The sequence below is a fragment of the Schistocerca piceifrons genome, chromosome X (assembly GCF_021461385.2).
Source record: "Schistocerca piceifrons isolate TAMUIC-IGC-003096 chromosome X, iqSchPice1.1, whole genome shotgun sequence".
NCBI classification, from domain to species: Eukaryota; Metazoa; Arthropoda; class Insecta; order Orthoptera; family Acrididae; genus Schistocerca; species Schistocerca piceifrons.
The window spans coordinates 972,246,057-972,273,315 of record NC_060149.1 but is presented as its reverse complement, the minus strand read 5'-3'; the positions used below and the strand labels follow the sequence as shown (position 1 = coordinate 972,273,315).

The 27,259-nt window shown below is 41.3% G+C and overlaps 1 protein-coding gene across 1 annotated transcript in view; it reads left to right on the top strand.

Moving 5' to 3' along the window:
- The window catches only part of LOC124722826 (sex-regulated protein janus-A-like), a 31,346-nt gene extending 7,342 nt beyond the window's left edge, over positions 1–24,004 (top strand). Inside the window, exons 2-3 of the mRNA XM_047247949.1 lie at positions 779–914; positions 23,912–24,004. Of these exons, the coding sequence (XP_047103905.1) occupies positions 779–914; positions 23,912–24,004 (229 nt within the window). The remainder of the gene's footprint in view (positions 1–778; positions 915–23,911) is intronic.
- Positions 24,005–27,259: the final 3,255 nt, after the last annotated feature.

The following is a 27,259-nucleotide window of genomic DNA, read 5'->3' as shown; positions in this document are numbered from 1 at the left end:
AATGAAAAACTTCAAAAGATTTGTTTTTAAAGTGTTTCTAAGTATAAGCTTGTCATAATTGTTTCTCTAAAAAAAAAAAAAAAAAAAAAAAAAGTATCTGTACTGAGTAGTGTAATACCACAAAATGTATTAAGGCTAAGAAACTACTCTTTGGAAAGATAGTATTAAAAATGGGTTTTTTAAATTTACAACCAACAACTTTGAGACATTAAAAGTGTATTCCCTAATACATTCAGCAGGGTGATCATGGTTTTAATCTATAGCCCAGTGTCTGCTGAAATAAATACCTCTTGTATGAAAGGTCTGGGGCAATCCATTACTGAATAATTTAAAAAACCACAGACGCTTATAAAAGTGTAAGAAAGCCTGAAACAAAAATGGCTGCTCTTTCTAAACGATAACCAATAAATGTTTTTAAAAAATATTTTTGAGTCCACCAAACATGAAGGAATTCACCCAGCGAATTCTTTCTACGAGAATGCAGTTGTCTCTCTTTGTAATTTTATGGCTTTCTCAAGTATGTTTCCCTTTGGATACAATTAATTGATAGTTTTATGGTTTGGATGGTGTACGATCATCCACGGAATGCTTGTATTTACTTAATAGGCACACGTTTCAAAATCCAAATATTAGATCATTATTTCTCTGAAGGAAACATTGTTTCCAGTATAAATCCTAGATGCAGAATTGTATTGTTTACATTGTGACTGCAGCACTATTCTTCTCTCACCTGTTGTATATAAATATTCCTGGAATAATTTTAACATCTGTTTAACAGGACACTAATGACAGCAGCAGAGAAGCTTGCCGCTGTTCATGATGTGGATATCGACCCAGAAGGAACATTTAAGTATGTTCTAATACGTGTCTTTGGTCCAGAGGGTCCTGATGGCAAAGAACCGAGCAAATTAGTGGTCAGTAACTGGTAAACTAATATTTGGTCAACTTTGTGATACATTATTATTTGAGAGACAGTCGTTAGCATCATTTTTCAGTTTTCTCAGTTGAATTTTTCTTCTGATGTCGGTGACTTGCAATGGGGAATTGTAGCCTAAGGTTGGTTGTTATCTGCATAACATAGTGTTTCAGTGTTTACTGTTAAATTGGAAGTGAGATGGTGGATGGCGATACAACTGAAAACGCACAAAAGATTTTCACTGAAACACTGTTGAACTACAGTTATGGCCCTGTGTGCTATGGTATCTTTGCCAGATAGTGTTGACAGAGGACATAAAAAAGCATTCAAAGAAGAGCAACTTATGTTGTTTTATAGCTAAGAAGGGGGAGTGCGCCATGGACATGCAGGGTGTATACGACCCGGAAGATCCGGGGAAAAACCCGGGAAATTTTTCATTGTTTTTGTTTTCAGTTAAATTTTTGTAATTTTGATTGGTAAGAACCGATACTCTAACAAGGATATTACTGTGTCTCAATACTGCAGCAATAAAACATGAACAAGAGAAAAAACGAAAATAAAACTTAACTTTCAAGGGAAATGCACCATATACAGCAACAAAACAGTGCTCATACAAGTGTCCGCCAACAGTAAAATGTGTCAAAGGCTTTAGGAAGACTGTGCAATGCTTCGTAACAGCAAATTGCCTCCGCTGAGCGTGACGTCACAACTGTTTACATTAAATTCATTTTAGCAGTTACGAGCTCGATCATGCGCATGCACAGTTGAGTAGTACCTTCTCCCGCTTCTGGCTACAGAAATTGTTGGCTGTGTAAGCAGTCGCAGCAAGCAGCTAGATGCTACCGGGAAAAATTTTACTGGAGCGCCCAAGCCGCTAGATTTATACATGCGCAGGAGGTCCAAATCTAGGGGGGGGGGGGGGGCAAATTCATATTCTTGAGGGGGGGGGGGAGGAAACCTTATTTCACAAAGCGACTCGCATCCAGCGCACGTTAGTTCGTTAGTTTATCGATTATTCATATTACTTTGAAACTCATCCCTGTCGGTTTTTGAACATTTTTAACACATTCTAAGTTGATTTTGAATGAATCGTAAGTTGATTTGTGAATGCGTGCGTAGTGTACATGTTTCCTCTGTCAGTGGAATCTGACAGAGCTGAGCGAAGTAAGGCTGAACGGATGAATACCAACCGCTGTCTGATTGTGTGGTTGATTGTGTTTGCGAATGATGAGCGTTGTTGTAATTACTAGCGGAATCCATAGATTCAGACTACAGGAGTGGAAATAAACGAATAACACGTAAGAATGATTACGTATTACCTTCGCGGTGTATACAAGAAAATGAAATTTTGACAAAAAATTTTTGGGCAGATCGCTATACTAGTAAGGGCGAGTTGTACAGTCCCCAGGTAGCAGCTACTGTAAGTTCTGTTCTGGAAGAAGCACGGAAAATGTGTTGTACGACCATGTAACAACGCCTAACCGGAGAATAATCACGCGATAGCTAAACCGGTGATTCTGGTAGAGTTAATGAAGTTAACCTGCAAATAAGCTTTGGCATTGGCAGGAATAGCTACAGAATTAGCGATAACAAGACTGTTTGTTAGAATGATGAAGGAGAAGAAATGGGGGCATCACACAAATTATGGAACAATATGACGATTCCAAGTTCGTATAAAAATTTCATACTACTACTTTTCGATCTCGTGCTTGAGGAACTGGAGTGTATGAATGAAGTGTGAAACTATTTCCTAACGTAAAGCTTTTTGCTTGTAGTTGGCCTAATAGGCATTTGATATTGGTACTTTGTGAATTATTTTCTGTCCTTACAAAACAGACCGTTTGTGCCAAAACAGTCTCATTTATTTAGTGTGTATTACAATTGTTGTAGTATTAGAAAGGCCTATTTTGTTTTATCTAGCAGACAGTGACAAAATAGGTGTAATCAGATCGGGAAACAACCCCAGTCTTGGGTCCTATTTGTATTAACAGCTTTTTCAGTATTAGACAACGACATTTTGACTTTTCGTGTAGCAAAATGTTTGACGAACTTTGATGAGGTAATAGATTCTTTCACAGAAGGAAAGCACTCCATGTAAAGCTGTACCAAGATTAGAGGGTAAAAAATTCTAGGAGCTAAGGATTGAAGAAACATGTATTGTCTTGCTTGTCTCATGTCTTTACTGGGTTTATATATCCTATATTTAATTTTATGTCACACAAAGCAGCAAGTTGTTAGCTGATAGGGAACAAAGAGTGCACATTTTCTGAAGAGTTCTTTTTTTTAAAAAAAGAGGGACAGAATGTCAAACCGGCCAACTGTAAACAGGAGAGGCACCACAGGACATTTTAATTTCCACTGTCCTGAATATGGTTTGATGGCATCCATTACAAAATATACACATTTCAATTCCACAGAGCGAAGTACAGTGACGTGCGATAGGAGAATGCTGTGTGAGGAGACGAGACACTGCACTTTGGCACACTTATGACATGTCTTACATTTCCTCAAACACACATGTTGCATGCATCAGACCCTTCAGAAAGACGTGCACTACAAAATGAACATATTTTTGGAATATATATATATATATAAAAATAAAAAAAAACAAAGATGATGTGACTTACCAAATGAAAGTGCTGGCAGGTCGACAGACACACAAACATACACACAAAATTCAAGCTTTCGCAACAAACTGTTGCTTCATCAGGAAAGAGGGAAAGACGAAAGGATGTGGGTTTTAAGGGAGAGGGTAAGGAGTCATTCCAATCCCGGGAGCGGCAAGACTTACCTTAGGGGGAAAAAAGGACGGGTATACACTCGCGCGCACACACACACATATCCATCCACACATATACAGACACAAGCAGATATATTACACGTTTTTTCGAAATTTTCCCGAATTTCTCCGTCCTTTAACGTGTTTTAGCGGCAACACAACCACCTAACCTTGATGCACATCGCTGTCTACCAACCCAAGTTCACCACAGGATCAACTTAACCAACACTTTTTCGCCTTTTTTCATACCAGATCTCCAGTTGCTTTCTAGTTCACCTTTATCTCTCCCCATATATTTTTATCTTTCATTTTCATTTCAACCTCATGTTACACTTTCCACCTTCTAATACCATGTCACCCTCACAACACACCCACAAAAAAAAATGGTCTTTAAATATATCTGCTTGTGTCTGTATATGTGTGGATGGATATGTGTGTGTGCGCGAGTGTATACCCGTCCTTTTTTCCCCCTAAGGTAAGTCTTTCTGCTCCCGGGATTGGAATGACTCCTTACCCCTCTCCCTTAAAACCCACATCCTTTCGTCTTTCCCTCTCCTTCCCTCTTTCCTGATGAGGCAACAGTTTGTTGCGTAAGCTTGAATTTTGTGTGTATGTTTGTGTTTGTTTGTGTGTCTGTCAACCTGCCAGCACTTTCATTTGGTAAGTCACATCATCTTTGTATTTAGATATATTTTTCCTACGTGGAATGTTTCCCTCTATTATAACCATATCATTAATTTGAAGCCAACAATTACGTTTGTTATTGTCGCTGTTGCATTTCGAAATCTTTCCTGTCGTCTTATTTTCCTTTATTTTCTCTTTCTGTTTTTACCAGTAGTCTCACTTTGTATTCACCTTCCCCTTTTTACCGTAATCTACTATACAATTTTATCCCGCCTATATATACTCAATAATATGTAACCCACTTCCAAAACATAACCAAAAAAATTTTATTTTCCGCTTTCAACACTACTGCTGCTATAAAATCCACCGTTTCTAGTTCAATAACAGCTGCTTTCACGTATTAAACAACCATTTCGGCTAGTTCTAAGAACTTTCACTTTATTTCCACTTCCATTTTTGCACATCACTGATCATTTTTAGCCGCTCCCCACAGGTTTTAACGTCATTATTTCTTCGTCAGACAATTGTTAGCCCCATTTTCGTAATCTTTCACCACAACACCACTCCTTTTAATACATTTACACGTTTTTTTGAAATTTTCCCGAATTTCTCCGTCCTTTAACGTGTTTTAGCGGCAACACAACCACCTAACCTTTATGCACATCGCTGTCTACCAACCCAAGTTCACCACAGGATCAACTTAACCAACACTTTTTCGCCTTTTTTCATACCAGATTTCCAGTTGCTTTCTAGTTCACCTTTATCTCTCCCCATATATTTTTATCTTTCATTTTCATTTCAACCTCATGTTACACTTTCCACCTTCTAATACCATGTCACCCTCACAACACCCCCCAGGGGATCCACAACCCTTTTGTGGATACGTGCGTAGCGAGCACGGGGCCCCGAGCTAATGTGGCCTTCTTTCCTTTCCGGGCTGCATACCTTCCCTTTCCGCATCCTTCCCCATCCCCTGTCTTCACCCCCCCTCCCTCACCTCTGGCTCTTTCCTTCACTTTCTCCCCCTCTGGGAGTATGGTTTGCGCCTACGTCCGGAGACGGACGCTTGTAAATGTACCGCATTCTTCTTCTTCCTTGCTTGTATGTCTTCTTCCTTCCTTTGTCCTTCTCCTTTCCTTACCTCTTCTCTTTACCCTTTTCTCCGCTGCGGCGTTTGAGACCCACTCTTCTTTCCTTTCCCTTTCTCTTTCTTCCTCCCTGTGCGTGTCTGAAGGCCGACCCACGCACTTCCATGCGTAGCCGGTGACGGGGTAACGCGTAATTCCCCGCCCCGGGTAGACAGGTAGGACACGTACGTACCCCCTGGTAAAGGCCAGGCCCAGGGAGGGGTGATTACCCGAGCTGATACCTTCCGAAAGTGCCGATTGGTCCCTCCGTCCGGTTGTCGGGAGGTGTGACCTGAGGTGTGAACAATCACCTAAGGCGGGTGTGCCCTCGGTGAGGGCCCCCACAAGGGAGGAGCGCGCCATCGGAGACGCCGGTAATCATGGGGGATTCTTCCGCAATGGTTTCCTCACCTTCCACTATGTCTGCTCACAAACGTAAGTTCACTGAGTCTCAGCCACAGACGGTTCTTCCATCGTTGCCACAGTTCCTTGTTGTTTCTCGGTCTGACGAAGGTCACGACTTTTCCACGGTCAACCCTTTCATTATTCAGAAAGGTGTCGACGCAATTGCGGGTCCTGTAAAGTCTTGTTCCAGATTACGGAATGGTACCCTGTTGTTAGAAACACACAGTGCCCTCCAGGCTCAAAAATTGCTGCGTACTTCTCTGCTCCACACCTTCCCTGTCCGGGTGGAACCGCACCGTACCTTAAATTCCTCGCGTGGAGTCGTTTATACACGCTCCCTCGATGGATTGTCTGACGAAGAAATTCAGCACTACCTGTCTGACCAGGGCGTCACAGCTGTTCATCGGGTTATGAAAAGGGTTGACTCGAACATCATTCCAACCCGCACTGTCTTCTTGACATTCGACAAAGTTCAACTCCCATCAAAAATCAAAGCAGGCTATGAGATAATTTCCGTTCGCCCTTATGTCCCAAACCCTACGCGTTGCTATCGATGTCAGCGGTTCAATCACACCAGCCAGTCCTGTTCCAATCCGGCCAAATGTGTTACGTGTGGCAAGGATGCCCATGAGGGTGCTTGTCCACCTCCATCCCCACACTGCATCAACTGTATGGGTGACCACGCTGCTTCCTCTCGAGATTGCCCCGTTTTTAAGGATGAAAAGCTCATCCAGGAAATAAGAGTGAAGGAAAAGGTGTCGACCTTTGCTGCTCGAAAGTTACTCGCTAGTCGACAGCCCACCGTGCCTCAGAAAGGAAAATACAGCACTGTCCTTGCTTCTCCTCGGCCAACAAAGGAGGCGGCCACGCAGACTTGCGACCTCACATTTAGTACCACGGTCGTCAGATCGGCCAGCGCAAAGATCGCCCGTTCAACCTCACCACTTTCGCCTGCCCACTCTATGGCTCACCCTTTGTCGGGTTCGGCTAAATCTCGAGCCCAAAAGTCAGACGCAAAGTCTTCGAAAAAAGAGCATTCTCGTGAAGAGTTTTTACGTACTGCAACTTCACAACCATCGGTTCCTCCTTCATCTAAACATCATACCTCCAAGAAGGCTACGAAGAAACACAGTTCCTCTCCTTCTCCGCCAAGGCGTGTCCCAACTACAGCACCACCTGGCGGAAATCGCCCTCGGCCATCTTCCGTGTCGCCGAGGCGCACTGCTGGTGGCCGGTCAACTGGCCGATCGTTGGTGGCAGGAGCTGCTCCTGACCAACCTATGGATCAGGATCTTCTGCCTTCGACTGAATGCCATTCCATGCTGTCGGTCGCAAGCTCTGAGCAGTCGTTGAGTTGACAGCACCCTTGGTCACGTTTCTCCATTTTCTGTTCACCCTATGTCCATTATCCACTGGAATATCCGCGGCATTCGCGCCAATCGGGATGAATTGTCGATCCTCTTACGATCCTACTCGCCGGTCATCTTCTGTCTTCAGGAAACACAGCTGCGTCCCCATGACCGCTTTGTTCTCCCTCATTTTCAGTCCGTCCGACATGACCTCCCCTCCGTTGAAGGCACTCCAGCCCATGGAAGACTCATGATTCTGCTCCATGATACTCTCCATTATCACCCAATCCCCTTAAACAGTTCCTTCCAAGCTGTCGCCGTCCGTCTTTCCCTTTCTGGATACACGTTCTCTCTATGTACGGTATACATTCCATCGTCTACACCACTGGCACGAGCTGATCTCCTTCATCTTCTTGATCAGCTTCCACCCCCGTATTTGCTGGTTGGGGACTTCAATGCCCACCACCCGCTTTGGGGATCTCCACATCCTTGTCCACGTGGCTCACTATTGCTAGATGTCTTCCACCAAGCGGATCTAGTCTGCCTCAACACTGGGGTCCCCACGTTTTTGTCTGCCTCCACGGCAAATTTGTCTCATTTGGACCTTGCGGTCGGTACTGTTCCGCTAGCCCGGCGCTTCGAATGGTTCGCCCTTGGTGATACACACTCGAGTGACCACTTTCCATGTGTCCTTCGACTGCAGCCTCAACTGCCATATCTGCGCTCGCGACGCTGGAAGTTTGCCCAAGCCGATTGGACACTTTTTTCGTCTCTAGCGACATTCGATGACCGTCGCTTTCCCAGCGTCGACGTTGAGGTCACACATTTTACCGACGTTATTCTCACAGCTGCGGAACGTTCAATGCCACGCACCTCCGAATTGCCCCGGCGCCCCCCAGTTCCTTGGTGGAACGAGGCATGCCGTGACGCAATACGTGAGCGGCGACGTGCTCTTCGCATTTTCCGTCACCATCCAACTTTGGCCAACTGTATCCGATATAAGCAGCTCCGTGCGCGATGCCGTCGCGTCATCCGCGATAGCAAGAAGGCAAGCTGGCAATTCTTTATTAGCTCATTTAACACCTTCACTCCCTCCTCGGAAGTTTGGAGTCGGCTTCGACGGTTCTCAGGCGCGCCTAGTTTCTCCCCGGTCTCTGGGCTCACTGTCGCGCATGATACCTTAGTGGACCCCGTCGCAATTTCTAACTCATTGGGTCAGCACTTTGCTGAGATTTCGAGCTCTTCCAATTACCCGCCAGCGTTTCTCCCGAAGAAACGTGCAGCGGAAGTGCGACATCTTGCTTTCTCCTCTCAAAATCGCGAAAGCTACAATACTGTTTTCTCCATGCGCGAACTCCAACATGCACTCTCTTCTTCTCGCTCCTCCGCCCCAGGACTGGATGGTATCCATGTCCAAATGTTGCTGCATTTATCAACCCATAGCCTGCGCTACCTCCTTCGCCTTTATAATCGAATTTGGACCGACAGTACCTTTCCCAGGCGATGGCGGGAAGCTATTGTCGTTCCCGTTCCGAAACCTGGAAAGGACAAACATCTCCCCTCTAGCTATCGCCCCATTTCTCTCACGAGTAGTGTCTGTAAGGTTTTGGAGCGTATGGTGAATTACCGTTTAGCTTGGTGGCTGGAATCCCGCAGTCTTTTAACACCAGCCCAATGCGGATTCCGACAACATCGTTCTGCCGTTGACCATCTTGTTGCTCTCTCCACTTATATCATGAACAATTTCCTCCGGAAACGCCAAACGGTAGCAATATTTTTTGATCTGGAGAGAGCATACGATACCTGTTGGAGGACAGGCATCCTCCGCACACTGTTCTCTTGGGGCTTTCGAGGCCGGCTGCCCCTTTTTCTTCGCGAATTTATGGCAGAGCGCACATTTAGGGTGCGGGTGAACACTACTCTATCCCGTATTTTCTCCCAAGAAAACGGGGTACCCCAGGGCTCCGTGCTGAGTGTTGTACTGTTTGCCATTGCCATTAATCCAATTATGGATTGACTCCTTCCTGATGTCTCGGGCTCCCTCTTTGTGGACGATTTTGCGATCTACTACAGCTCTCAACGGACCAGCCTTCTTGAAAGACGTCTTCAAGGATGTCTCGATCGCCTCCACTCGTGGAGCATCGAAACCGGCTTCCGTTTCTCACCCAGTAAGACCGTTTGTGTTAATTTTTGGCGACGTAAGGAGTTTCTTCCGCCCTCCTTACATCTAGGTCCTGTCAACCTTCTGTTCTCCGACGTCGCTAAATTCTTGGGTCTTATGTTTGACAGAAAACTGTGCTGGTCCTCCCACGTTTCCTATCTTTCGGCTCGCTGTCTGCGTTCCCTTAACACCCTCCGTGTCCTGAATGGCACCTCTTGGGGAGCGGACCGAGTGGTCCTTCTCCGCCTCTATCGCGCCTTAGTGCGCTCGAAATTGGATTATGGAAGCATAGTCTACTCCTCTGCTCGGCCGTCTATTCTTCGGTGTCTCGACTCTATCCACCACCGTGGATTACGTTTAGTGTCTGGAGCTTTTTACACCAGCCCTGTGGAAAGCCTTTATGCTGAGACTGCTGAACCTCCGCTATCCAATCGGCGGGCAGTCCTTCTGAGTCGTTATGCTAGCCATTTGTCTTCCATGCCTGCTAATCCAGCCCATGACCTTTTTTTCGACGCCTCCCTTGATGTCGGGTATGCAGGCCGCTCCTCCTCCCTACTACCCCCGGGAGTCCGCTTCCGTCAACTGCTCCATTCTCTTTCCTTCCGCTTTCCTAAAACCTTCTTGACAACTTGGGGTACAGCACCGCCTTGGCTCCGTCCCCGGATCGACTTGCTCAGAGACCTATGTCAATTTCCCAAGGATGGTACCCCTACACTTGTTTACCGTCGGGCATTTGCTGCTCTATGTGCACAAATGACGGAAGCCACATTTATTTACACCGATGGCTCGAAAACATCGTTAGGTGTAGGGAGTGCCTATATTGTTGGCGACACCCCAAATCACTTTCGGCTTCCCGACCAGTGTTCGGTTTATACTGCGGAGCTTTACGCTATTCTCCAGGCTGTCCACTACATCCGCCGCCATCAGCGGATACAGTACGTAATCTGCTCAGATTCTCTCAGCTCTCTCCTAAGTCTCCAAGCTCTTTACCCTGTGCACCCTCTGGTCCACCGGATTCAGGACTGTCTGCGCTTGCTCCACCTGGGGGGCGTCTCAGTGGCGTTCCTCTGGCTCCCAGGACACGCTGGTATCTGTGGAAATGAGGCGGCCGATATAGCGGCCAAGGCTGCAGTCTCTCTTCCTCGGCCAGCTATTCAGTCTCTTCCGTTTACCGATCTACGGAGCGGTTTATGTCGCCAAGTTGCTCATTTATGGCATGCGCATTGGTCAACACTTCCCCATAATAAATTGCGGGAAGTGAAAGCCCTTCCTTGCGCTTGGACCTCTTCCTCCCGATCGCGTCGTCGGGAGGAGGTAATTTTAGCTAGACTCCGGATAGGGCACTGTCTTTTTAGTCATCGACATCTTTTAAGCGGTGATCCTCCCCCACTCTGTCCCCACTGCTCTCAGCCGTGGACGGTCAGACACCTTTTAATTGAATGCCCCTATTTTAATCCGTTACGCTCCCGTCTACAACTATCGCCTGATCTATCGTCGATTTTAGCAGATGACACGCGCTCAGCTGACCGCGTTCTACAGTTTATCAGTGACAGTGAAATGACGTCAGTCATTTGAAGCCTTTTTTTTGGGGGGACAACCAACCCCTTTCTATAGTGGATTTTTAAGCATTCCTTCTGCCTTTAGTTTCTTAAATTTTATGACTTTGTTCCCATTGCTGCTGATTTTAAATTTCGTTTTTTTCCTGTTTTCTACGTCACGGGCTGGGCGCTAATGACCATAGAAGTTTTGCGCCCTAAAACCACAAAAAAAAAAAAAAAAAAAAAAAAAAAAACCCTCACAACACCCCCACAAAATAGGTCTTTAAATATGTCTGCTTGTGTCTGTATATGTGTGGATGGATATGTGTGTGTGTGCGAGTGTATACCCGTCCCTTTTTCCCCCTAGATCCGGGACTGATGCGCAGAACAGTCTGAATTACAGTTGGGAAGTGGGTAGTCTACACGTGACCCATTTTTACATTTAGTGTTTTTGGTGTTTCCTCTTCATTTACTGCTCCCACATCAAATGAAGACAAAACAGATTTCTGTGGCCGGGAGCTATCAAGTGAATTAAAATACATTCACATAATAATGGAAGGCTAAACTGTGTTATTAGTTGCAGATTTTATTTTATTTCCATCTTTCTGACAGTCAAGCGTTAATTGCCTTTTAGAACAATGAAGTTATTTTTGTTGGTTTGCCAAAGAAATTTTCTTTCATTAATCTTTTCCACTAAGGCAGACAATATATTTGAGACAAAGTGTTTAATTCCACACACTGTGTTTGCTGCATTTCAAGTGCACATTTTCAACTTCTAGCACATTTGGCATTACGCCATAATAAAGAACCAAACATGAGACAGGACAGTACTGGTACTCCAAGAAAATTTACATCCCAAAAACCACATAGAAAAGCTTAATAACAGGTCGTGGGATTCTGGACATACAAATTTGCACTTTAAATGTGAACATTTTAGTATGGGTCACGAAATTCCGATTCTCTTGGAGTATCCTCTGATGTCTTGTTTCTTACATAATGTAAGATCTTTTAATGTTTCACACGTACGAACATGCGGGCTCCCTACGACATCGTAGCTGCGCTTGCGCGGTGACGCCTGTCATCTGGCGCTCTCTGGCAACTGCAGAAACGAACCTATTTCTAACAGGTCGTGGGAAAATATTTCGAATGGTGGGTTGAAAATCGTTACCATCAAAGTACCATTCTAGCAGTTACACCAGAACTATGTGAGATAATGTACGATGAATTTCTTAAATCACAAAGTGTTTGACTCTCATTTAAAAATCAACTCTTTGATGATGAGCCATTTAGATGAATTTTGAGCCTGGAAGATCAGACATTTATGTCGTTATTAAAAATTTTACTGGCACCTTTGTGTGATACATCTTAAATTGTAATACGCGCATAAAAGACCAACATTTTATGAGAAAGCTTAGCTTCTCTTGCAGCGTATTAATCTGATAGACCAATATTATATGTGAAGGCTTTGCGTTTCGTTTAGCAACACTATTTACATTAATTTGAGCCATTAACTTTTTCTGTTTGTGTGTTCGCGCTACTTAACAGTGATGTTGCTGTTGGTTGACTACATCACGTGTCCTAAGCTCTGAATACCTGCTGTGATCGGCTGGCGAAATCGCATGAAATGAGCTATGACTAACTTACAAAAGCGCATCCCAATCTCCATTTCAATGCTTTGGAAAGTAACATGCGGTGTTTGGTGGAATTCGAGTTTATACTTTCCTAATACAAAAATATGCAGCATACATGTTGCTGCACATCAAAGATCTTTCCAAAATGCGTGTTTTTTTTTCTTAAAGCGCCAGGAAATTCTACGCCCGTGTATAAAACCATAATCAAAGGACTTATAAGTTATACAGTTCCAAGAGAAAATATACCGTCAGTTAACAGGGAAAAAGTATGTTTTCACTTGGGGGAAAGTGTATTTTTGACTGAGAAATCTGGGAATTTTTTTTCCTTGTCCGCATATACCCTGACATGATATACAAGTTGGGGTGACAGTCATTAAAACAAAGGTGTTTTTTGTTATGATGAGATGTTTTCAAGAAATTTCCTCTGAATGGCAAAATATTTTGTTGGCACCCACCTACATAAGGAGAAATTATTATCGTGATAAAGTAAGAGAAATCAGAGCTCCCACAGAAGCTGTTGAAGAGGGGAATGTTACAGAAATAGTCTGAAGGCTTTTCGATGAATCCTCTGCCGAACACTTAAGGATACAGGATACTTATAAATGGTGGAAAAATCAAAATTTTTTTAATGACTTTATTAAATTCTATAGTCTTTCCTGATTACATTGATATATACACTGTAGGGTTTGAAATGAAAAATGACCTATACATACCAAATTTTAAAGTTACGGTCATGTACGAGGTGCGACAATAAAGTAATGAGACTGATTTTCTTTGCAAGATGTGGCACCCCTGCAGGCTTGCGTAGGCACAATATCTGTGACCTTGGTCTATAAGCCGCTTCTAGTTCAAGCGGCATGTTGAAGCAACTGCTCAGTCATTAGTTGTGCTGTAATAAGTTAACACGTGTTAGTGTCTCTCATCACGGAAATGGAACTGCATAATATTGCGCAACAGTATGCCATTTCTTTTTGCATTAAATTGAGTGAAAACGCGATGACAACTTACGGTAAGCTTAAGAAGGCTTTTGGAGAGGAGGTTCTGTCAAAAGCTCAAGTTTTTGATTGGCATAAAATGTTTAGTGAAGGCAGAACAAATGTTGAAGATGAAGACTGCAGTGGACGACTGTCAACCTCATGGACGGATGTCAACTTGGCCAGGGTGCATGAACTCATAAAATCTGATAGAAGGTTATCCATGAAAATGATTGCAGGAGAACTGCACATCAATCGAGGAACGGTTTGTCTAATAATAACATTGCTGATAATTGGATTCTGCATCACGATAATGCACCATCCCATACTGCTCTGTCAGTACAGTAATTTTTTACCTCAAAACAAATTTCGATACTGCCAGAGCCACCTTATTCACCAAATATTGCTCCGTGCAACTTTTTTCTCTGTCCAAGAATCAAAATGGCGGTCAAGGACACCATTTTCAAACAACACAAGATGTCCCAAAAGCTGTGACGAAGGTCTTGGAGGATATTACAGAAGATGAGTTCCAGAAATGTTACCATCAATGGCAGAAGTGCTAAAAAAAGTGTGTGCAATCAGAAGGGAACTTTGAAGGAGACAACACGAAAATTGACTAAAACTGTAAGCAACATTTTTTTTCACATCAGTGTCATTACTTTACATTCACACCTTGTATACTGCCATGCCCCCTTTATTTCTGTTACAGAAACTAGTATTATTTTGAAAAGAACTGTGCACTTTCTTTCTGTTTCCAGCGATTATGTGTATGATACATTGTATATGTTGGTAACAGTGCAGGTTTCTAGCATCTGTAAATGATTATCTTTGCGAGTATTTACTTTTGTGTTCTGAAGCAGTTTGTTCACATGTTAATAAACGTTTGTTTCCCAAGCGCTACATATATTTGTGAAAATACATATTTGTTAGTGTGCCACACATCAAGAAATTCAATGAAAGGAAATTCTGTGGTAACCAGTTCACAAACAAAACAAGCCACACTGTTGAAAGTAACCTACGTGTCAGTTCTTCAGTGAAGAAATTCGCACATGGCACGCCTCCTGGTGATTCAAATTTTTGTGTTAAAAATGACGCTGTTTGTAGTGGATTTGTTGTTGTTGGTGTGGGTATCTTATCTTCTTTGATAAAGGAAGTGGAAAAATGTAAACAATGTGATGGTGTAGGCTGTCTGGAAATAACTGAACAACAAAGTAGCAGGAAGGGTTTAGCGTCAAAATTAGTTGGTCTGTGTAGATCCTGCAATAAATCTACCTCGAAAATGACTTTGAACATTGTGCATAATTCATATGATGTGAATTTGAGGTTAGTGTACGCAATGCGTGCAATAGGAAAAGGAAAAAAAGGCTGCACAAACGTTTTGTCATTTGATTGACCTTCCTCCTCCCAGTAGGTTCAGCAAGTACATAAGAATACTTTTAGGTGCCTTGACGGTTGTGTCTAAAGCATCTATGAAATGTGCAGCAGAAAAAATTGTTAATATTAGTGAAACAAGGGACATTGCTGTTGCACTTGATGGGACATGACAACATCGAGGACATCGTTCCTTGAATGGTGTTTTAAGTGCTACTTCTGTGGAGAATGGAAAAGTTGTTGATGTTGAGTGCATATCTAATTATTGCCACATCTGACATAGTAACACTGAAGGACATATTGAACATCAGTGTTATAATAATTATGATGGTTACAGTAGAGGTATGGAGTGTGATGGAGCTCTAAAATTATTTCAGAGGTCAGTGCCCGTTTATAACGTTAGATATACAAAGTACCTAGGTGATGGGTACTCTAAAGCTTTCAATAAAATTAATGAGTTGAATGTTTATGGTGATAGCTTCGTAACAAAACTGGAGTGTTGTGGACATGTGCAAAAGAGGATGGGTGCTAGATTGAGGAAGCTAAGAAGAGAAATGAAAGGAAAATTGCTATCTGATTGAAAATCTCTGTCTGGCTGAGACAGATTGACAGAAACTGAAATAGACCTCCTTCAGAGGTATTAAGGACTGGCCATTAGACAAAATGCACCTCTGAATGATGATACAGCAATGAGGAAAGCTGTATGGGCCACCTACTTTCATAAGTTGTCCACAGATGACCACACTGTTCATGGACTTTGCCCTAAAGGAGCAGATTCTTAGGTGTGGTTACCAAAAAGCAAAGGAAAGTGGTCAAATATACTATCAAAATATCATAAGCATTATCTTCTTGAGCCTGTTATGAATGAAATAAAACCAATTTTTAGAGCCCTGAGTGGACCCCGTTTTGCTTAGTACCACATTTACTCGAATCTAAGACGCACCTGAAAAATGAGACTCGAAATCCAGGAAAAAAAATTTTCCCGAATCTAAGCCGCACCTGAAATTTGAGACTTGAAACTCAAGGGGAGAGAAAAGTTTAGGCCGCACCTCCAAATCGAAACAAACTTGGTCCATTGTAATATGAGACACAATTTAGGTCAAATGAATGACGATACAGCTACAGTAGTTTGGTTCGAGTCGTAAGCTCAGTAGTTAAGCTTTACCAGGTAGCCATTGCTATGCGTCAGGCGCTCCGTCCGTATTATACGGGTACCCTTCCTCTTTCGCGTACTTCGTTAGCGAAACAATGGCAAGAGACAGCTATTTGCTGTTACCTACACTCCTGCTTTCATTGAGAATGATCAACAAGAACCAAATAATAGACAGCGTATGATAGAAGATATTCTGAACGGGAGTTTAGCGAAAATTTTTCTCCGTTTGAAAATCTTTGCAGGCACCTCTTTAGTACATTACATTCTGCACTGAAATTAGTCATCTTAGATTTAAAAATCTAGTCAATTGCCGTGCTTCATTTCTGACTGTATCACTATTAGGCATAAGAATAATACAAATATAAACATGGGATGATATCTATATTTTTCCGCATTTGCTGTTGTCTCACTCTAGTTTCGTAGTTTATTAGGCAGACAGGATTTAAATGAGTTAGCAGCAAACACGAAAGAATACATGGCAAAATGTTTATATTCTAATTATTCTTATGTGAAGAGAATACTGCATGCTATTCACAATTCATAAAAGTTCCTATAAGGAACCATCTCTTCTCACAGTTAGGAAAAAATTCAGAACGTAGAGTTGGCCATATTGACAAACATCCCAAACAGTCTTGCCAGTCGGATTTTCGAAGTGCATTGAAATGCTGCTACATTCAAAGGTGCACAATACGGAATTTGTATTTACTTCGTTGGATAATGTATGAAAATGCAGTGGTCGAAACTCGAGACGGAGGAAAAACTTGTCTGCCACCCCCCCCCCTTTTTTTTAATGCACTCATGCAGAGGGTTTGGCGCCAGTATTTATCTTTGTGCCTGCAAAGCATGCCTGTGTAGTGCTACATATATTCGACAGCAGAAGTTAGTTGTGGCGGCACCTACCAACAGTTTCCAGAACTTCTGCTTACTTTGCACTCGATTCTAAGCTGCAGGCTGTTTTTTGGATTACAAAAACCGGAAAATAAGTGCGGCTCAGATTCGAGTAAATACAGTAAATGTCTTCATGGGGGCACTCAGAATACAAATGAAAGTTTCAACCATTCCATACGGGAAAGATTACTCAAGAATGTTTTTGTAGGACTAAATACATTAAAAGTTGGTGTACTAGATGGTGTGCTATGTTTCAATGACGGAGTGATAGGAAGGTAGGAAGTCCTGAGAAATTTAGGCATAAAATGTGGCTCTAATATGAAAGATCAATTTCTTCTGCGTGACAGACAACGGGTGCATGAAGCTGAAAGATTCGCTCTTCAAGTTACCAAAGAAGCAAGAAGTGCTAAAAGGAATGCCAAGAGGAAGCTTGAAGATGAAGAAAGGCTGCAGGATGTAGACTATGCTTCAGGAATGTTCTGAGGCACAGTTTAATTGGACTCATATGTTCATTCGCAATTTCCCGCTAGTTGTTTTCTTCAGAATTCAGGTACAAATATTTCCTAAAGTTTATAAAGCATTGCTCTAATTTTTTCTGTAACTTTTGGTAGTCCATACTTATGTAGTAGACCTAAGCTTTATTGCAGAATCAGCTAAATCATAGAAAAAATAACATTTTTATTTGGAAAAAATTATAAATATTAAAATGTAAGATGTGATACTTTTTTGTCCTTGTAATATACGTAATAGGTGGAATTAAATAGGTCTAGTATCTCAGCCATGTCATGAATGTCTGGTAAAAATTTGGTCTCCTTCAAATGTATAACATTGGATTAAATGGTACCTCAGTTTGAGGAAGAATTTCCTTGTTACTTTTTTTAAATAACTCTAAGCAGGTTCAAAAATATTCAAAATACTTCTAATTTGTTTAAAAAGTGTGCTCTATTACCTGATATCAACAAAAAATCTTGAAACATATATATTATAAACAGTGCCTGAAAGAAATATAATATTGAGCTGGAAAAATGCCCTGTATCCTTAAGTGTGAACTGCCAGATAGCCGTGTAGATTTACACGAGAAATATCGTCTGGTTTGCACTGATGATGTAATGATGTGAGGGGGCTGAATGCAAATTTTTTTTTTTTTTTTTTACGCCTGCTTTGGTGACGGAAGCAATGCATTCAACTTCCAGACAGAAATTATCTCACAAAACAGGCCTTTGACTAAACTTCATAAAGTGCCGTACTGTGCTGGTTTATGGTATAGAGCAGATGTTACCAACAAGTATTCCATTGGTTCTCCATCATTTGAAAAAACGTCGTTTTCACTAAAACACAGCTACATTTACAACTCCATTTTTCCTGTACAGTGTTCTATAATACATACAATTGTGACTTTAAATGACAGCTTTGAATTATCAAGGGCATCAGTTTTTTTTTTCCAAATTTAATGTGCCATTATCAACAGAATGATTGCATGCAGATCATTATATTGGCGTGTGAGGTTTTGGGATTGACATTTATTTTTTTTATCACGTATCTTGAGACTTTGAGCCAAAGCTCGTGGGATGAGGTGGTACCTAGTTTACAGAAAGCTGAATATAAAATTTATAAACAAAAAATTACAGAATTAATAAAATATGAAATTAAGAGAAATTAGGATAAATTACATGTTGCATAGAGAAGTTCTCATGTATTGTGAGGGTCTCTTGTGCAGAATTGTAGCATACCACAAGGTAACCTTTGTGTGTGGATTTGAATACTTACATGTATCACTCTTTTTTTCTGCCCTGCTGGGAAATTTGGAAAAAAAAAAACCTGGAGAAATCTTGTTTTTTGTCTCAGTAGATGAAACAGTTTGTTTACTGGGATTTCCTGCATCGTCGCTGGCTGGATGCAGCTTAATACATGCACCGCTTCCCTACTCCCTCATTCTTACTGCTTCTCCACTTCCTACCACTCCCCTCAGCTTGCAGTCAGTGCTGCCACCACTTCTTGCCACTAGCCTAGTAGCTGCCGATGGGAGGCGTGAGGGGTGGTTTGTTTTGATATGATTCTTGGAGATTGTTGACCCAGTGGCTGGAGACAACGGTCATATGTGCACGAGTTGTGTCTGAGTGATTGTGTGAATGTGTGTGTGTGTGTGTGTGTGTGTGTGTGTGTGTGTGTGTGTGTGTGTGTGTTATTTTCTAAGAAAGGCTATGGCCGAAAATTTAGTTGTGAGAGTGTGATTGTCTTTTCTACGTGTCTGTCCATGGTTCAGCGATCGTCTTTACGGTGAGTTGCTACCTATCTTCATTAGCATTAATTCTCAGAGTATTTGCACAAATTGATGGATTTATCACCACCATCTCATTTCGTCAACATAATGTCAGTGACTTGTGTAAAGCTGGCCACATGAATGGACTTCCATGATGGGCCAAAACCACAGGCCATTTCTGTGGGTCTCTCTAACGGATTGGGGCTGCCGATTTGAAGCCAATCGTTTCCCAATAATGTGCAAGCCCTGCCCATCGGATCTAGTCTCGCCGATCTGCTCCCAGGCCGGCTCTGTTTGTGTGTGGTATAACGCAGTGGGTTTTCGTGATTTATCCGCGGACTCAGGACTGTGGTGCTCCTCGGCAGGCCAGAGGCCACGGGCGATGGAGTTCAGGAATTGTGACTTTCTCACTGCAAGTACATTATGCGGTACATTGTTTTATAAACATTTTATTTATTCTAGTACATTTTGGGGCTTAGAAAATAATTTATACAGGATGTACATATCTTTTTCTTTTTTACGAACATTCAGTACGCGAAACATGAGTGACCCGGCAGACATCAATACAGTAATCGAATTCGTGTCATACCTGTCCCAGCATGGCATCGTCAATTGTGATATTTGTTTCTCGTATTCTCTCCCGGAGCTCCGCTACATCACGTGGTAGAGACCATACATACACCGGATCTTTAATGTGTCCCCACAGAAAAAAAGTCACACGGAGTGAGATCTGGTGATCAGGGAGGCCATTTCATGAAACAGCTGTTCCCTTCTGTAGCACGGCCAGTTCATCGATGCGGCAGCTCCGTATTCAGGTACCCACAAACTTCACGATGAAAATGGGGTGGAGCCCCATCCTGCTAAAAGATGAACGGAGAGCCCAATTGCATCTGAGGCATCAGCCATTGCTGCAACATATCCGAGTAGGAATATCCAGTGACAATGCTCTTGGCGAAGAAGAATGGCCCGTACAGTTTTCGACACGACAAAGCACAAAAAAACATTTACATTTAGCGAATCACACCCAAATTCAATGCATTCGTGTGGATGCTTTGTACCCCAGATTCGACAATTATGCCTGTACACTTTCCCATTAGTGTCAAAAGTGGCTTCATTGCTAAAACTTAAGCGATCAAAATTCCATCCCCGTCCTTATTCAATTGTTGCAACTGTGAACAAAACTCAAAACACTTGTCTTTGTCGTCGTTATTGACCTTCTACCCTAGCTCCAATTTGAATGGTTTCATAGACAACTTCTGTCGCATGACTTGCCACAGTCAGTGGAGCCATTTCGAGTTCATGGGATGCACGACGCACCAATTTCTTTGGACTCCTTATGAATGTCTCTCGTATGCAATCCAAATTCACTTCACTCACACTGGGATGTCTGGTTCTCTGTGCTGGGCACAAGCAACCCGTCATAATAAATTTGTTGTGCCTTCCTTGTTGGTGGTTTCTTACCGTACTTTGTTCTAAACATCCATTGAACAGCTGTAGCACACACTTTTTTTGTCGAACTCCAACACACAGAAAGTTCGCTCCGCACCTGAACTTGCCATATTTATGACTGGTGCTATCGGCAAACCACCAAAGTATGCTGTGGTGGTATACATGAAAAAGAACTTTCAGGGTTTCTCTTCAAAATGACGTGTGTGATATCTGTGCTATGTTTGGTTCTTGTGCAATAAATAATTGAAAGTGTTCCCAGATGTAATGTACACCCTGTATATTAGAAAGTATGAGCGATAGGAAGAACAACTTGTGGCAGTCACAGGCGGTTTGTATGCTATGTACCTGTATATTTTGGCCTGCCTTATATACTTCTTTCAATAGGCCTACTTTTTTCTGAGGTTATTTCTGAAATCAGTGTAGGTATTTTAAATCTGTCTTGTGACTCCAAGGAAATGCGTGTTTGTGTCACCAAATATGTTTAGTTTTATTGAAATAAAATAACATCAGTGGTCTTAATGGAATATTATATACCATTGTCTTTCTTTCTCCATCTAAAAACTGTTCATTACAAAAGATGCTGAAATTAGTACTTAAGATTTTTGCTCATGAGGGGAAGAAATACAGAAGTCCTTACAATTTTTTTTTTTTTTTGAACTTGTCTTTACTTGCCCTTGAGACCTTGAAATTTGTCAGGGAAAAATGCTAAAACTTGCTGGAAATCGGGGAACGTCACTTGGGGAAACTTGCGGCAACCCTGAATGTTCACAAGCTGACACTGCAGAGCTTGCTGACTGCATTTTTCAGGGATGAGAATATTCTTGTCAAGTGCACAGAATTGCCCCAAACTATAACACCATATGAGATAACAGAGCAAAAGTAAACAAGCTTTTGTGTTTGTGTCCAAGACATAGTGTATAGTGAAGACAGAAGTGTTCATTTTCTGCTTAAGGTGTTGAACATGATACTTCTGAGAGAGCTTTTCATCTATCTTCAGTCTTAAGAATTTAAAATGTCTGTTCGACCAGCTCAGGACAAGACTATTTCTATTTTACAAGAGTTCAGTTGTTGGCAGTGAAGTATTAATCCGTTCTCCAAAAGCCATGTGCTGATGTTGCCAACTACCTTGTCAGCTAGATGATTTACGTTATGTTCAGTGTTTTCCGAGAGAACACATGTCCGAATATACAAAAGCTTTCATTTGCATTTGCAGTAGGTATGGGGGGGGGGAAAAAAAAAAAGAAACAGAAGCTCCTGTGTGTGTTTCCTATAGATAGTGGATATAACAACAGCTCCTTTAAGTTATGTTTTCAGATTATTTTTGATGCCACAATTTCCACTCACGTTGCTACTTTTGTGTTTTCTTCTTGCTTAGTACTCTTGATACATTTTGTTCAAAGTTTGACTATGGTTCCTGTTACTAGGTGCGAGGATACAAGTGAGTTGGCTTCCATTCGGACGTCTACGATGAGACGATGGACAGGGTGAAAGGCCTCGGCGTTGATACAGAGTGCACTGGTGGTGGCAGAATACAGCGTGACCCCAGTGCCGAGGTCATCAAAGTGTACAGCTACTCACAGGTAGTACCAAAAGCAGTGAGTTGTAGAAATGACAGTATGTGTCATCTTGAGCTGTTATTCAACTTAATTTTTTACTGTGTGACTGGTTTCAGTTGAAGACCATAATGGTTTCAGTTGAAGACCATTTTCAGGCACCTGTTGTATATACATCGCGGATACGGGAAAATTTGGGATGAAAAGAATGTTTGAAAATTATAGTAACAATACAAGCAACACTTACAGAATTTGATTACCAGCAAAAACTTTATATATCAAAAGAATACAATGTCAGAAATATAAATTAAATATCCACAAGCATTGTATGTATTGTTACTACAATTTTGAAATATCCTTTTTGCCTGAATTTTTCCTGTTTCTATGCTGTGGGAACAACAGGTGCTCGAAAATGGTCTTTGACCAAAACTGGTTGCATCGTAAAAAAAAATTATCAACAGCTTAAAGTGTTACATGATGTCATTTCTACAATTCGTATAAGCTGCAGACCACAGTTAACAAAAAGTATTTTAAGAACAGTGAAGTTTCTGTTCATACGTTGTGTGCCCTATAATTCAAGTATTTTTAAAGCTTTTAAGAATGTTATACGCCAAGCTCCTCCATGGGAAAGCAGTTTCTGCTTTGGTTACATGGCACAAATTATAGAATACCTTGTTAGATGGTCAGAAGTAAATGTCACCAGATGTTAATACCTGTAAATCATCATCATGCTTCTTACAACCGTGTACAATAATTTGGGCGTGGTGTTGTGGACAAGTGTTATGGTTGAAATGGCTACTGTTGTTCTGGGTAGCAGCCATGATTATGAAACTTCCTGACAAATTAAAACTATGTGCCGGGCCAGGCCTACATCCTGAAACCTTGCCTTCCGTGGACAAGGCTGATACCAACTGTGCTGTTCAATCTGATTCAGGATTTTTTCTTACACCTTTCAGATTACTTTTGAGGCCACAATCCTTGCTTCCACTTGTATATTTAGCGAGAGAGAGTTGTATATGTAGCGAGAGAGAGAGAGAGAGAGAGAGAGAGAGAGAGGATCTTCTGTCCCATAATTTTATGACATTATTATTATTATTATTATTATTATTACCAGCTTCTGTATCTTTTGATTGAGTATAGTTACGGCAGCACATGAATTGTGGTGAGCCTGGTGTTTTTACAAGACTTTTTCCAGTTGCCAGGACAGTTGTCATAATTACTCAAATCAACAATTCCTTGCACTTGGAGCAGACCAAATGATTCCTCTGTACCCCTCGCACCTATTTTATACTTTTCAGACTGTGTTTCACACATTTTGTGACCTACCTGTTTCATTTAACACAGTTAATACAGTTGCAGATTGTGGGTACGTGTTTAATTTTTTTGCACGGTTACTGCTGCTTGTGTTTCAGTGTTGTGTACAATGCCAGACCCATCAATAGAAAAATTAATTCTGATGCTGCATCTTGCACATCTGTTCTGATGGTCTTTACACACTCCCTTTTTCTGCTGCTTTTGTGTTGTGATGTGTGGTGTAGAAAATTTCAGATTGCTTTACGGTTTCATGTGCTCTGTATTAGATGCAGTTTTAGTGTACGTACAAGCACATTGTTTACTTATGATGTAGTTGTAGTTAAGAGTTCTCGTTTTAGTGTTTAATTATTATTGTGATATGTAGCACACTGTTTAATTGTACTTTAGTTTTAAAATACCCAAGGACTGCTTCATTTCAGGGGTTTGGGAAGGCAGACCACAGCAAGACTGTAGAAATTCTGAAGACTGCATATCCTGTTTACAACATTACTTGGAGTGATGAAGGATACTGATCTGCTCAGGTAATTAAATTTACATATGTGTGATACATTCAAAATGTCTCTGACATTACGACAACCTTCATAATGAATGAAGGTGATATTTTTTCCATTTAAGCTGTTGTATTTTAATAAGACCTCTCCTTAATTATACAGGGTGATTCAAAAAGAATACCACAACTTTAGGAATTTAAAACTCTGCAACGACAAAAGGCAGAGCTAAGCACTATCTGTCGGCGAATTAAGGGAGCTATAAAGTTTCATTTAATTGTACATTTGTTCGCTTGAGGCGCTGTTGACTAGGCGTCAGCGTCAGTTGATGCTAAGATGGTGACCGCTCAACAGAAAGCTTTTTGTGTTATTGAGTACGGCAGAAGTGAATCGACGACAGTTGTTCAGCGTGCATTTTGAATGAAGTATGGTGTTAAACCTCCTGATAGGTGGTGTATTAAACGTTGGTATAAACAGTTTACAGAGAATGGGTGTTTGTACAAAGGGAAAAGTTCTGGACGGCCGAAAACGAGTGATGAAAATGTAGCACGCATCCAGCAAGCATTTGTTCGCAGCCCAGGAAAATCGACTTGCAGAGCTAGCAGAGAGCTGCAAATTCCACATTCAACTGTATGGAGAGTCCTACGAAAAAGGTTAGTTATGAAACCTTATCGTCTGAAATTGGTTCAAGCACTGTCTGCAGCTGATAAGATTAAAAGAATCGATTTCTGTGATTTTATCCTTGCTCAAATGGAAACAGATGAATCTTTCGTTTCAAAGATTGTGTTTAGTGATGAAGCAACTTTCCACACTAACGGGAAAGTCAACCATCACAATGTCTGTATATGGGGCACTGAGAATCCGCGGGAAACAACTCAGTATGAACGTGACTCGCCTAAGGTGAACGTTTTCTGTGCCATTTCAGCCAATAAAGATTTTGGTCCCTTTTTCTTCGAAGGTGCTACTGTAACTGGACTACAGTATCTGGAGATGTTAGAGAATTGGCTGTTCCCTCAGCTCGAACAAGAAGCACAATAATTCGTATTTCAGCAGGATGGAGCGCCACCACATTGGCACTTATCTGTCCGTAACTACCTGAACGTCAACTACCCGAGGCGATGGATCGGCCGCCAGGCAGCCCGTGACAGAGCACTTCATCACTGGCCTCCAAGAAGCGCTGATCTTACCCCCTGCGATTTTTTTTTGATTTTTTTTATTTATTTATTTTTTTTTTTTTTTAATGGGGGTATGTTAAGGATATGGTGTTTTGGCCACCTCTCCCAGCCACCATTGATGATTTGAAACGAGAAATAACAGCAGCTATCCAAACTGTTACGCCTGATATGCTACAGAGAGTGTGGAACGAGTTGGAGTATCGGGTTGATATTGCTCGAGTGTCTGGAGGGGGCCATATTGAACATCTCTGAACTCGTTTTTGAGTGAAAAAAAACCTTTTTAAATACTCTTTGTAATGATGTATAACAGAAGGTTATATTATGTTTCTTTCATTAAATACACATTTTTAAAGTTGTGGTATTCTTTTTGAATCACCCTGTACAGTTAGTTCTGGCCCAAAAAGCCATTTTAAATGTTTTTAAAGTACAACAAACAGTAGCATTTCTACTGTAATTTGTAAGCCATGATGAACAGTAGCACATAGTGTGAGTTTGCTGTCTTTTTATTTCTGTGAGACCTCGCTATGTGTGTAAACCAAAAAATGGCTTTTCGAGCTGAAACTAGTTGCTTAACTAAAAATATTTTTAGTAACTATATTATCTTAAGTTGAAAAGTATCATTTTCATCCAATGACATTAATAATTTTTGTGTCCTCTTTTTCACTTTTGCCATATGGGTGTGTTCTGAGAAGGTCTATCACATGTTTGTTTCTAAGATTGGTACAGTTGTTTTCTGTCATTAGTTATTGTATGCTGCTTTTGACCACTGAGAATCAAATTTTTCAACTGTTTAATATCAGGATTTTGCAGCAAGTTTTTTTACTCAAGTGTTAAAAGGTGTTGTATCTAACAACTATTTTTCTGATCTTCACAACTATTTTTCTGATCTGAAGATTGCCATGCAGGAACTCAACAAACTAGTTCTGATCTGATTCAAAGATTGCATTCATTTTGTTGGTAGAGACAGTGGGGAGCTGTCCTCTTCAGTCATCATTATCCAGAGGTGAAGCTAGTTTCCTTCAGTAGTGGCTGTCATTATTGACTTCAGTCTTCAAGAGTGTGTCTCAGAAATCATTACATCAGCAGCAGACTGTTGGTTTATTGCATGAAGAGATTCCAAATACTGCTTTAAATTCACTTCTATCTTAAATTCAGTGCCATGTATCAATGTCTTCTTTTAAACTCCATTGCTACCTCAGTCTAACTGATGTGTGTACAAAAGGAGTGAACAAGTGGCCCGTGTAATATGCCTAGTGTGTTAACAGTGTACACCACTACACTGTCTATTTTAGAAAATGAATCACTCTGCAGCAACCCAGAATGTCTCAGAATTCCCACACTATGCAGTACAGTATCCAAAGATTGTTATTCTGTGAAAATAAATCCATTGGTGTTAATTAGATGTGTACTGTACTCTCCATTTAATGTACAAAAGCAGTTGTCCAGTAGCAATCCATTGCAAGAGGAGGGACAATTTCCAGTTTTGTTATTTATTTTATTTACCCATTTAAATAAAGCTGACTTAGGAATTTTCCCTTATGTGGGGACTGTTTGTACTAGATAATGTGTCTATTTGAAGTTCTATATTAGTATATTTTGCTGTTCATGTCACTTCTGCGTAATTTTTCATTGATTGTATCGATACTTGTTTGAATTCTGATATGTTGTGAAATTTCAAACATTTGGGAATCCCGTGATAAACTAGTACTATTAGCGTCAATTGTAGGCTTAAACTAAATTGTGCTCTTTCAAAAATTTTTAGAACAGTATGCCTATCATCCTCATTCACAATAGTCTGTCTCTTATTTTGTTGTCCAATTATGTGAGAAATAGTTTAGTTTCAGAATTTTGAGATGCCTGCAAAACTATACTTTGTAAGTTAGTGCTACCAGTGTTTTGTATACGTAATTTACGTAGCAAATCAATGCTTTGTGGTTCACAGCTCAGCCAAAGTATACATCACCCCTGAATTTCATTGTATATCAATGCAAATAAATGTGTATTTTTGAGAATTTTCGGAAGTTACCATTGTCCTTTGCATAATCTGTGAGCAGTCGGGGTTTGTGATGTAGTTCCTGTAGCAGATTTTCTGCCAGACATTTTG